Raw genomic sequence first — 13,875 nt, 5'->3', positions numbered from 1 at the left:
GTGAACATCCTTATGTTGCAGTCAAACAATCATTAACAGACAAACATGGAAATGTAATTTGTTTTAAATGTTTTATATTGTAAACAACTATTGTTTGTGTATATGCCAAACAATGTAAAATCAGTAACTAATTTGATAACAGAAAATGTAATGTTTGCTATAGTTTATTACACTCTGTACTCAAATTAGTTGAATGCAGTAACTACAGCAAATTTATAACTTGTTCCAATGACCACCGTTGTTCTCTTCTGGTTCCTTACAGCCTGGAGAAAGAACCCTGGCTCAGCTGGAGCACTGCAAATATCATTAATAGTATTGGTGGATGGTTAACTCGTTCTAAAGCTCAAGAGAAACCTGTGAAATCAACAGAACAAGAAAAGTGACCAACAGATGAGGAATCCTCAGAAGGTTCTCACTATAGTACTGTTATAAATGCAGCTCCAGAGGAACCTGTGAAATCAACAGAACAAGAAAAGTCACCAACAGATGAGGAATCCTCAGAAGGTTCTCACTATAGTACTGTTATACATGCATATGTGTGATTGTAATTTTGGTGAGATATTGCTAAACAGCAAGCAATAAATACAAACACTGGCAAACTTACAGCTACTACAGCTTAAAATAGCACTGCTTTAACAAATCTAAAGTTATTATAGCTCTTATACATTACTATTTAAAAATTATTACTAATGCATACAGGTGGTAAAGGATTAGACCTTCAAATTAAATAATGCAGCATTAATAGAAACACATGTACATGAGTAATGTTGAGTGATTATGTTGGTTTTGTATTTATCTGAATGGTATTTTAAATTTTTTTACAGGTGAAACAGAGAAGGGAGATGAGGCTAGTGAGTGCTCAAATGTGGTGGATTGGCTGGATATAAGTCCATAAGATAAGGCCTTCATCATAATGATGCTTGGATTAAACTCGTCCATAATGAAACAATTACAATATTGCTAATCATGACCGTGATTGTAATTTAGCACTTAAATATATCAAATGATATAAACTGAAAGTGTAAAATTAAAATATTGTGGGCTACATGTGCACAGATTCAAATCAGTAGTATGCACTGATCTACACTGAAAAAAGGTCTTTTGAATTTACTTAATTTTATTGTGTACATCAGTCCCACATGATCAGAATGTTGTCAACTGACATAATTGTCTTCTTTTTCTCAACTTGATTTTTTAATGATAATATTAAGGTATTAAGCAACCTAACTTGCTTTAAGTAAACTCCATCCAAATGTACCGTAGACATGTTCAAATGTGTGTGAGTGTAAATACAAAATATTAAATGTAAAAATGCATATTGGCATTGACAATATGCAAAAAGCAACAGTTGGTAGTTAAATTTTGTTATATTGAGTTGTCAAACTTCATGGAGGACTGAGTGCAGTTGCTGTGAATTGATTTCACAAAAGAATCAAAACAAAAACACAAATACATAATGCAAACAACACGGTTGTTTTCAGAGTGGATCAACAAAACTAATGTCAATTCTGTATTACGTTTAACATTCAATACATGAAGAAACCCTGCATTAATGTTTACAGTGAATATCAGAGCATATACATACTTGATGTACAGTATCATCACAGTGGATTAAGTACGGCAAGACATTTATAAACTTACTATTAACTGTTGTCAGTGCAGATTAAAAACAGCAAAGACATTTGTAGAAATATTAACTATCACAGTATTTAAAAGTGGATATACAAAATGGTAAACTGTCAGCACAAACGGTGCGTTCTGAAGAAAAAAAACACGTTTACTAAAGTAATCCAAACATGGCACAAAGTGAACAAGTCCAAACAGAGCAAGAGCTTGTTATAGATCACTCCCAAGGTTAAAAAGATAATTTATCCAAAAATGTAAATTCTGTCATTAATTACTCACCCTCATGTCATTACAAACCCGTAAGACCTTCGTTCATCTTCAGAACACAAATTAATATATTTTTGATGAAATCTGAGAACTCTCTGACCCTCCATAGACAGCAAGGGTACTACCACAGTCAAGGCCCAGAAAGGTAGTAAGGACATCATTAAAATAGTCAATTTGACATCAGTGGTTCAACAGTAATTTTATGAAGCTACAAGAACACTTTTTGTGCACAAAGAAAACAAAAATAAAGACTTTATTCTATAACATTTTCTCGCAATTCTTTCTTTTAGACACCTGAACTGACAGCATACACATGAAGAACTCTTAAAAAAAAAAAAAAAAAAAGTAAATGATGTTTATCTGAAAGTGTAACAATGCAATCAGGTTTTCTATAAGGGGTAGGTTTAGGGGATAGAAAATATTGTTTGGTCAGTATAAAAGTAATAGATGTCTATGGAAAGTCCCCACGATTCACAGAAACCTAGTGCGTGTGTGTGTGTGCCTTGAAGTAAAATCCACATAAAGTGTTTTTTTTTTTTCTGAAACAAAGCAGAATATTTGTTTGCTTATGTGTAATGAGTGTGTCATAGGTCTGTGCTTTATTGGTTGTATTCTCCCCTCTTCACCGCCACATTTCCACCGCTTTACACACCCATTTTCTGGAGTCTATTTTAAATCTGAGGTGTGATAGACTGGTGCTAAAACAAAGTGGTTTCATGACGCTTTAACGATTGCTTCGCTTTAAAAGGCATTTATTAACCCCAGTCGTATTACTTTTATGATGAATGAGCTACAAAAACTCGGGCACCATTCAATCACAAAGCTGGGAAGAGCAAGGATATTTTTATATCTCCAATCATGTTCAGCTAAATAAAGAAAATCCGTGTTCACCTGGGATGGGGTGAGGGTGAGTAAATTATGGGATCATTTTCATTCTGCGGTGGACTATTCCTTTAACTTTTCAAAACTTTTCAATGTTGAGCTACAGGCCTAGAAGTCTGTGATGGAGCAGGAGGATAACAGGATGATGATTCCAAGGGCTTGGCGAGGGAGAGGGATGACCCTCGGTGACCCATACACGGAATTTGTGCTCTGCATTTAACCCAGCAGATGTGAGTTCGGTGCCTTTGCTCAAGAGTCTCACCTCAGTCGTGGTATTGAGGGTGGAAGAGAGTGCTGGTTATTCACTCCCCCGACCGATTTCACAGACCTGACTTGAACCTGCAACCTTCGGGTTACAAGTCTGACTTTATAACCATTAGGCCACGACTGCACCCCAGGATTTAGTTTCAAGATTTTGTATGCGAAAAGAGTCTTTAAAAGATGTGAAAATATGTGTTTTCTAGTAAATCACAGTGTGTTTAATTGCGTTTATTATAAAAAGGCATCAGGAAGCAGCACAGTGATCAGGTAGGTGTCTTGTTTAGTTCATATAGTGCAGTGTTTCTCAACCCTGGTCCTGAGAGCCCCCCAACACTGCACATTTTGTATGTCTCCCTTATCTGACACCCATTTCAGGTCCTGGAGTTTCTTTTAATGACCTGATGAGTTGAATCAGGTGTGTTTCATTAGGGAGGCACACAAAATGTGCAGTGCTGGGGGGCGCCCAGGACCAGGGTTGAGAAACACTGATATAGTGTAAGGAGAAATTACGTTTTTCAAAACGTTGAATCAGTTGAACCAGTTGGTTCACAAAATGATTCACTGTTCAAAACGTTCAAAACGCCACACACACACACACACACACACAAAAAAAAGTTTTATTGCATGTCTAATGTATTAAATGCAATTAACAGATCATAATACCACTAAATATGAAATGTCTTTACTTTAGGCCTATGTGTTGTATTATTGTATTGCCTGTTTTTTTTATTTTTATTTTATGGAGAGCTTGGTTAATCAGACAAATAAGAGACTTAACTACAACTCTTCCTTTTTATTATACAAATGTGTCATTAACTGTCAACAAATATATAAAAACTGATCCAAATTATTGAAAAAATGTATCCAGATTTAAACCAGATTTAACATCTGTCAGTTTAAATCTAGATTAAAGACCTAACCTGGCTTACACATAACACACTAACACATTCCTAATATTCAAATCCGTAAAAGGATTTTTAAGCTGCATTAATTAGGACAACCGGAACCGGGAACACTTCCCATAACACCCGATGTACTTGCTACATCTTCAGAAGAATGGCATCTATGCTAAAATTTGTCTTGTTTAATTTCAGCTATTTTTTGTTTGTCTTGTGGACTAAATGTAAACATATTTTATGTAAAATATCACTTCGGCTGGTTCTTCCTGTATACGTTGATTGACAGATGTCTCGTCCAGTCAGCGGTGACTAATCCCAAACCAGTGGCGCTGTCTCAAACTATACCTATCTCTTCTGGTTTGTCTGATTTGTAGTTGTGTTTTCTGACTTGTTAATTTGTTTTCGATTTGTCGTTGTGTTTTCTGACTTGTTATAATGTTTTCGGATTTGTCGTTGTGTTTTCTGACTTGTTATTTTGTTTTCGAATTTGTCATTGTGTTTTCTGACTTGTTATAATTTTTTCTGAATTGTTGTTGTGCTTTCTGAATTGTTATTTTGTTTGTTAGACTTGCATTTGCGTTTGTAATTTATTTTGTTTTCAGAATTGTGATTTGTTTTGCACTTCTAGGTCACCGTAGTATATATACAACCTCCTCTAGCCCCTGATGTTTTCAATGCGCCCAGATGTGCCCAGAGCTCCCTATTATTGTTTCACATGTAAAGTCTTATTTTGAACACTAGATGGCGATCTATGCTCCAGTTATACACACTTTCTATTAAATTAACACCTGCTGTTAGATTTAACAATTTAGTGGGGGAAATGCCTACATTGATAACAATTTATAGTATTATAGCAGATGTTTCACCAGTGACAGATTTATTATTATTATATTATTATTATTGTTGATGTTGTTGTTGTTATCTAAATTAAATTATGTATTTATTTATTTATTTTGCTGCTCTTAATATGGAGTTTTATATAGAGTGATCAGTTATGTGATATTTATGGCTCCGGAGTTATGCTACACACTAATGAAGACAAAGCATTTTAAGACTTTAAGGTCCAGCTATAATATTTATTGCTAGATATACACCAATAAACATTTCAAGCTCATGCACTCCAGGCAAATTTCTTTTGCAGTAAAGTGGGCCATTCATGATTTATCATAAATTACGTTTCACAACAATTCAACACATTTTGAAATATTTAATTCTTTGCATTTTATTCCTTGTTAACTGAACTAACAAACAACACAGGAACTGTTTAATATTTAGTGTTTACACAGTAGCCCTCCCTGCCATGCTAAAAGGTGGTCAATCCTGAATCAAGTTTGTTAGCATTGTTTAGTTAGCTTCTCCTCAAAACTGATGAAAACCAAATACATCAAACATAAATCAAAAATTGTAAATCATGCATTGCATGTTTTCTTTAAATGACCTAGACATTGACAGAAAAAAAACAAAAACAGGATATGACCTTTATAAGAATAGTTCTGCTTAGAAAGAAGTCTTGAGCTGGAAATATCTACTGAAACTAGCACTACTTAGCTGCAGGATCACTGCGTGAGTATATAAGATCATGATGCATTTGTGCATATGATATTTTCATATACTAATATGAACAGTAATATCTCTGCTTGATTTGAGACCATTTTGTCAAACATCAGCATTGATGAGTTCAGTATTATATAGTAAAGTGGTTTCTCTGTAGAGCAGAAGTCAAAGGTTTCATGTAAGCAAGAATGGAAAAAAAAGCCCTTGAACCACAAACTATTGACACAGAAGCACTTTTCACACCTCGAACACTCACGAACAGACATCAAACACAAACGTCCAGCAGTAGGCACATTCTCATGCACAAGCCGTTTGTCTATCAGCAGATCAAACCACATTTTCTGTACAGATGTAAATAATCGATACCACAGCAGGGTCTCCATTCCTTTTGATAGGTAGTTTGCATCTACAGTTTGCACTTTTGACGTTAAGAGTGAAAAATGAAAATGCTCCATTGGGCTGTAAGAGTTACATAATTCATTAAAGGTTCTTGTATTACAAAGTAAAGTCTTTTGACGTTTTAAGAGACCAGATGCAAAATGTGGTGATTTTCACAATCTCAAAATTTAACCATTGACTCAGAATCTGATGTCATTGCTGGAGGTTTCTAGTGAAACTGATCACACAATCTGGGTCTAGAAAAACATTGACGTTTGATCACCTCTTCATTATTGGTGCATATTCCACATGACTTTCCTGTAAAAAATGCATAACACAAGATACAATGATAACAATAAATGTGATGTACTGGGATTATATAGTTTCATCATCATTTCAATTTAGTATAATTTTGGCTGTTTATTATAATAATTATGATTTTAAAGTCATAATTTCGACTTTCATCTCATTATTACTTAATTATGTCATAATTTCAACTTTTTTTATGATTTATCAGAGCATTTATTTTCTTATTGATGACAGACAAAAACACACACACTGATCTACATCTGACTCTCTGCTGAAATTTTGCAAATACACTCAATAAATGAACAATGAAATGTCTTACCGATTCCTCTGTGTTTGTTCTGTTGAATATCGGCTCGGTGTAAGTGACCTCTTCTGCAGAACTCTCAACTGTTTCAACAATAATATGCTTTAAAACAACTAAACTCAAACCTAGACAACTAGATCTGGTTCTTCAGAACGATTGTTTTATTTAGGGCTTTCAAACTTAAAGCAATAAATATTTAACACCACAGTTTTTAAAATGGCATTCAACAATTTTATTTGCCATTCGGCCTATTTTTCTCCATAAACAAAAAGTTCATAAAATATCACTCCATTTAGAGAGACATTCTTTACACATAAATCAAACCCAGTTGGGATGTTTAACAAAAGTGAAGTCATTTACATTCTTTGTATTTAATCAGCATTTAAACTCAGCTGGCATAATAACAGTCATCATTCATATAGATTATAATTTGACCACCAGCTGCATCTTTACACCTGTAAGGTTATATTAATAAAATGGAGAACGTTTTATTGTTATTATTTTTTTAATTTAAAATAAAAAAATCACGTTTTTGCATTTTTGGTGTTGATGCAGATTGACAAATGCAGATTTCTGCAAGACTGCGCGTGAGACGACTAAAGAGGGACGTTCAGTATCATTATATACAAGTAGACACACATTGTGATATGAGTGTGATCTACAAAAATAGTCAAAAACAATATGTGACCCTGGACCACAAAACCAGTCATAAGGGTCAATTTTTTTTAATTTAGATTAATTTATTAGATATATTATTCAAAGCTGAATATATAAGCTTTCCATTGATGTACGGTTTGTTATGATAGGACAATATTTGGCCAAGATACAACCGTTTGAAAATCTGGAATCTGAGGGTGCAAAAAAACAACAACAACGAAATATTGAGAAAATCACCTTTAAAGTTGTCCAAATGAAGTTCTTAGCAATGCATATTACTAATCGAAAATTAAGTTTTAATATATTTACGGTAGGAAATATACAAAATATCTTCATGGAACATGATCTTTAATTAATATCCTAATGATTTTTTGCATAAAATAAAAATCTATAATTTTGACCCATACAATGTATACCCCAGCGACTTAAGACTGCTTTTGTGCTCCAGGGTCACATATTAGATTGGTTTCATACACAGGATGTTAACTAAAAAAATGTGAGATTAATTTTAGTTAAATGACAAAATAGGACTAAAATTTGGAGCTTATTTTCAATTTCGTATTTTTTGTTATATTACTTGTTTTTGAAGCAGTAGGAAACACTTGCCTTCTTGATCAGTTTTTCTATTTTTCCTGTAGATGCAGAATATCACAACTGCAGTGACAATCAACAGAGATCCAGCAGAGATCAACGATATCAGAGAGACTGAGACTGGAGGAACTGGAGGAGAGTGAAAGTGAGACATTAATGTAAGTGATTGAAATCAGTCTGATCTACAACAGAAGACAGAAATCTGCTCAGTAAATAAACACATATATCAGTGCTGCTGTACCTGAACATGTGTGACAGAGTTGAGTGATGTACAGATGTCTCGTCTGGTTAGTGAATGAATTGTTGAGCACACAGCTGTAGGTGTTTTTCTCCTGATATTCCACCTCCAGAGGTAGAGAGAGACTGATGCTGAGATCAGACACACTGATGCTGGACAATAAACTGTTTCCTTTGTACCAGGAGAGAGTCACATGACCCACATTCACCACTGAACACAACAATGAACAATTCTGCTGTGATGATGATAAGGATGATGATGATGAAGAACAGTTTGAAGAGTTACTGCTGATGACAGGAAAAGGCAGACGAGCTGAGAAAACATGAGAGAATAAAGAAAAATATGAACACAACAATCAGTCTATATTCTGTTGTGAATTCTAGTGAATCGGTGTAAAAATGTTTGTGTTGAGTGAGTGTTTAGCATGTCGATGGTCACTGAATGTGTTTGTCATCTCAAGCTATACAATGATTTAACGCATGAAATAGATTACGTGCCTGTTTGGATAAATTATGTCTTTATACCAGGGATAGACAACATATGTTGCTGCTAATCAGTGTCTTGAGGATTACGAAGACTAGGCAGGTGAGTTTTTTATTTTATTTCATGTTTTCATTGTTGGAGCTAAACTCTACTGGACAATGGCTCTTTAGGACAGGTGCTGCCTCCTGATCTCTACTCACCATAGACAGAAACACTGAATGTTTTTGATGATTTTTTCGCTCCTGCTATCTCTAGTTGATAAACTCCAGCATGTTGAGTTGTGATGTTTGTGATGGTCAGAGATCCAGTTTGATCGTCTAGCTTCAGTCTGTCTCTGAATCTCCCATCAGGACCATCATATGTGGAGAAGTTTTGCTTCTTTTTCTTTATTTTAGCTATGTGAGACTTTCCAGCTTCAAATTTCCACAGTATATCGTCGTCTTCACGTATTTCAGTAACACCAGTGTGTAAAGTTACAGAATCTCCTTCCGTCACTGACAATGACTCACCAAACACACCTGGGAAAAAAAATGAAAAAAAGATTGTACACATATTAGGGCCTCTGATGGTTTACAAAGCCTGAAAAAAGCTGTATCATTTACGTGGTTGAGAACATCCAGAATAGCAGCAGAAACACTAAACAAAATGAAAGGTGAGATATACGAACAGACAGATGTGTGAGAGCCACAACTTTAGGGCGAGTTACACCAATTAGGTTTAAATTAAATGTATTATCTTATAGCTGTATATCACTGCTATATTGACATTCCTTTGACACAGATGAAGAAGAATAAATGTCTAAAATATCAACTGTCTTTATAAACTGCTGTAAACCGTTAACCGCTACCATTACAGAGACTGTTAGAATCAATCAGACAGATAAAACACTGCAGCAGCACTTACGAATTGCCTGGAAATATATCTATAGTGTCAAATAATGGAGTAATATGGCATAATTTATGGAAAAAAAGGACAGATAACCAGTGCCAAATTAAGAAAACATTGGATCCTGGAGCTATAACAACCCGAGGGGTTCTTCATAGTAATGCCACAGTGTCTTCTAACACAATAATAATAATTATTATTATTATTATTACAAATGTCCATTTAAAAAAAAAGTACATGACCCAAAACAAATAATACATTTGATTTTCATACTAAATATTCAAGGCTATTTAATATATTAAAAACATAAATGCATTAATTCCAGATATGAACTCAAAGCAAACAGGTTTCCAAAAATAGCAACAACTTTTGCAGTCATACGACTTCCTTGATGAGTTTAAAGTAATAGGGTCAAAGTTAATTTATCTTAAATATAAAGGAACATTGGGATCAAAATTATGGTTTAAATGCAAGTCTGCATATTTCAAAGTTTAAAGTCTGACGCAACAGATTTATTAGCTAAACCTTGATTTAAACTTAATCCTTATGGTGCAACACATTCTTAATCTTTAATTTGTTTTAAAGTTATCTGCTGAAGAAGAAAATCGATGCATAAAGTTACATAATTTATTGCAAAATGAAAGTACGAGATTAATTGTGCCGGATATTTTCGATACAGATTGTAAATAAATAAAACTTATTTTCATGACCTTTCTAGACCTGGAAATTTCCATTTAAAATTATGAACAGAGACTAAAGTTAGTAGATTTCACAATATTCATGATACTGTGGGCAGTAGATGAAAATAATATTTGAACAGTAGCAGCACCTTTTATAACTCCGAAGTAGGAAAAAAATGAAGCCATAAAAATGTTTTTATAACTTACCAATCTGACGGCACCAGCACAAACAGAACAAAACAAACATGTGCAACATTTTCTGCAGTTGTTCAGTGTCTGATCTAATAAAACTACCTGCTAAACCAACAGCAGAACTGTAAATGTGTGAATCCTCCCACGGCAGAGTTTGACCCTCCTAGTTCACATGCCGCATTTGCATGATATCATTTTACAGTTCATCTGGCTGTTATTAAAACTTAATAACTGTTCTTAATGGGCAAACTTTCTTTATTTTTGTAATTTAACATGCTTTCTGCAAGGTGCACTCTAAGAAAAAAAGTACAAAAGCTGTAACTGGGGCGGCTCACTTTCAAAAAAGTATCTTATTTACCCCCTAAGGGTGGATATTAGTATTGTAGATGTACATATATGTGCCTAAAGTGTACATATTAGTAATGAAAAGGTACCGTCCCAGTAACAGTTTATGTACCTTTTTGTACCTTTCCTGAGAGTGTAGCTGTCTGACTGTGTTAAAAGTAAAATGATATTGTGTGAATTGTGGATAAACAACATTTAAATGGTCCCAATTTTGCAGCCATCAAAATCAAAATTTGTTTATTTTTACAAAATACAATTTGGTCAATGAAAGCATTGGAAAACATTTATTTGTATTTTTCTCAGTTAAATGAAGATGAATAAGAATTAACAAATGATTTTTAAAGCCTTCTGATTTTAAACTGATGTATATTTATTCTAATTTTGGTGAATGGAAAAAAACAAGCTACATAGAATAAAGCCGTCTGCCACCTCACAGTATCAGGTTTTTAAGTTCAGCTTCTGAGTCAAACTGAAACCTGCTGCGGTCGGTGCTCTACAGACATGTGGTTTCATCTGCTGGGTGGACAAACATCTTGTAGATGAGAGTGGGTATTTATTTCACGTGTGTTTAGTTTGTAGGTGAAGAGTTTCTTCCTGTCGTGCTACTATGAGCAGCTTTTTAAAACTCACTAAACTACTGAAAAAAAGCCAAGATGAGCAACTGCTTGACACTGAGGGAGAAACAATAACAAAATTATCATATTTAACTTCCTTTCTTTCTTTCTGGAGGTGGAGACCAAGGTGGAATCAGAGGAATGAAGGACCAGAGTGGAGGCAGAGGAATGGAGAAGCATTGGAGCCAGTGGGGTGGCGGGCCCAAGTACAGCCGCAGGCCTGGAAGTCCACCTTGTAGCTGAAGCCTGTGTGTGTGTTCACTACTCACTGCTGTGTGTGTGTGTGTGTGTGCACTTGGATGGGATAAATGCAGAGCACAAATTCCGAGTATGGGCCGCCATACTTGGCCACACGTCACTTCACTTCACCAGATTCCATCAGAAGACATCTGTTGGTATTCATGCATATATGGTTTGTTTGATAACCAAAACAAGTTAACAAAACCGTATTTTGTCTGGTACCCAAACTATTCTTTTATCAACCTGAGGAAGCCAAGGAAGAGCAGAAATCTGGAGATGAAGAGACAATTATATAGGCTATTTGAAAAAGTAGAGTCTATTGAAAATATAATGGTCATTAAATTGCACAAGATTATCCATTAGACTCATATCATTTAGTAATTCACTGCATTTTCCTTTGAGAAATGGTAAAACTGTTTAAAACCTACTTTAAATCAAAGCATTAGCCTAAATGAAAAAGTGAGCTTTGAATCAATATTAAGGCATAACTGAGATCATCTCTGTAACCTTCACATGCACATAAAAGTGACGAAATTTTCACATTACATAATATGTCACGTGACCTTTAAAATCAGCTGTTGCATTGGGCTGTGATGTTGTTTTATCTGCTGATATTCAAAACCCACCAGATGGCGCCACTATAGTGAATGAAAGTAATGAGGGCAGATAGGTGTAAATATGAGTCAAAGATATTGGTAAAACCGATTATCTGTCAATCTATAATAGTAATAATTATAATAATAATAATAATTGAATGTATTTATCAATACAGCTTCGGGTCTGTCTTTAAGTCTTATGGCAGTAACATGTGTTGTTTTTCTGCTGGTGCGATTTACCATCACCACAACAACTAGGTTATATACATTCAGTACAAAACAGCTGATTTAAAGATTTAGTGTGCGAAAAGAATCTTTGAAAGGTGTGGAAATGTATTTTTCGAAAGTTTGAATCAGTTGTTTCACAACACGCTCCTGACCCCTGCTGGTCTGAACAGTGGAGCGACACAGTCGCAGATCTGGATCATATCAACAGCTAAAGTGTGGCCCAGATTAGTTCGTGTTTGCCGGCCCAAAACTGGTCCACATCTTTTTAGCCAGAACTGAACCAAAACAGTGCCATAACCCAACCCAGAGTGAGCCAAATATCATCATCCCTTCCCTTTAAAACTCCTTTCTACTAGTTACAACCGGTTATAACGCGAAATAAACACGCTCATGTCATGTAATCTCAATCAGTTTTGCAACCGCGGAAAAATGCCAATAAAACAGCATTACCTTTACCGCAGGCAAGTCATTCCACAGCTTGTTGCTAGAAAATTGCAATGTGCAAATGTGTAGTTTATATGTTTGCATACAGTTTTTGTGTGTGTGTTGGTTATTTTATCTAAAAATAAATATAAATTTAATTTAATAGATTGGGCTCTGTTGTTAAATGCAGCCTTTAATATTTTAGTAATGTGCTCTAATAGGGCTCCCTATTGTATAGCATTAGCTAAGATAGATTTTTTATCCTTAAGAAAATTGTAATTATAATTGAGTTTATTTAAAGGCAGAGCTATAAATTGTTCATTAAACCACTGTTTATTAAAAAAAAACATTGTATGTTTTCTCCCCCTGCTGTAAAATGTATGAAACTGTGACTTCAAAACTGAGGTACAATTACACGAATGTTTTCATTAATATTATGTATATAATTAAGTATTATGTCTAAAAATAGCCTGTTATTAAAGTAGCAAATTTTTTCCTAATTTCAAAAGGCAGTCATGTCTTGGGTGATAGAAAAGAATGTGTGCAGTGCTGATTTACACTCATTTATGTGCTTGTCTTGAAATAATATCTAATGTGTGATACTAATTATGATATACTAATGTTCTTTTTTCTCTTCTTTTTCCTGACAGACTGTGAGTGAGAAAGACTAGCGAGACTTACTAAAAGTATAAATTTTTGTACATTTATTCACTCATCTGACATTTGCAAAATAGCACACTTCTGTTATGTTCTGTATTGTAATTCTGTTATTAAAATTCTACAATAAACATTTTAATAATGAGTGTGAATCAATTTTTGTGTTTAAGATTTACTGTGTAATGGGTATTTTAAATAAAAAAAAAATAGGTGTGGTGTAAATATGGTTAAATAATGGCATTTGGTTTATCAGCCACATGTGGGCCACATAAGGGCCATCAGCCCTTTACAGAACTCAGCCATATAAGAATACCATATACGGTCCGTATATCAGCCACATCTGTTTTTATTATTTGGCTCACTCTGGGTTGGGCTATGGCACTGTTTAGGTTCAGTTCTGGCTAAAAAGATGTGGACCAGTTTTGGGCCGGCGAACACAAACTAATCTGGGCCACACTTTAGCTGTTGATATGGGCCAGATCTGCGCCAAAGGAAATTTGCTGACTGGGAATGCAGTGGAAACCCAAACATGCATAACTACCTACAAACCACTTGCAAATTATTTC

General features: G+C 34.6%; 1 protein-coding gene across 1 annotated transcript; it reads right to left on the bottom strand.

Moving 5' to 3' along the window:
- Positions 1 to 7,605: 7,605 nt before the first annotated feature.
- On the bottom strand, positions 7,606 to 10,275 carry LOC107690523 (uncharacterized). Its single transcript, XM_016488878.1, has 5 exons — positions 10,222 to 10,275; positions 8,650 to 8,967; positions 7,970 to 8,278; positions 7,715 to 7,857; positions 7,606 to 7,623 (listed from the first exon to the last, which is right to left on the bottom strand). Exons 1-5 carry the CDS (start codon positions 10,268 to 10,270, stop codon positions 7,606 to 7,608), a joined length of 837 nt encoding a protein of 278 aa, XP_016344364.1. The 5' UTR covers positions 10,271 to 10,275.
- Between the last annotated feature and the right edge of the window lie 3,600 nt (positions 10,276 to 13,875).

This window comes from Sinocyclocheilus anshuiensis, unplaced genomic scaffold, assembly GCF_001515605.1.
Source record: "Sinocyclocheilus anshuiensis isolate Anshui unplaced genomic scaffold, SAMN03320099.WGS_v1.1 scaffold1985, whole genome shotgun sequence".
Taxonomy (NCBI): domain Eukaryota; kingdom Metazoa; phylum Chordata; class Actinopteri; order Cypriniformes; family Cyprinidae; genus Sinocyclocheilus; species Sinocyclocheilus anshuiensis.
The sequence above is the reverse complement of the archived record's forward strand: the minus strand, read 5'-3'. Positions and strand labels throughout refer to the sequence as shown.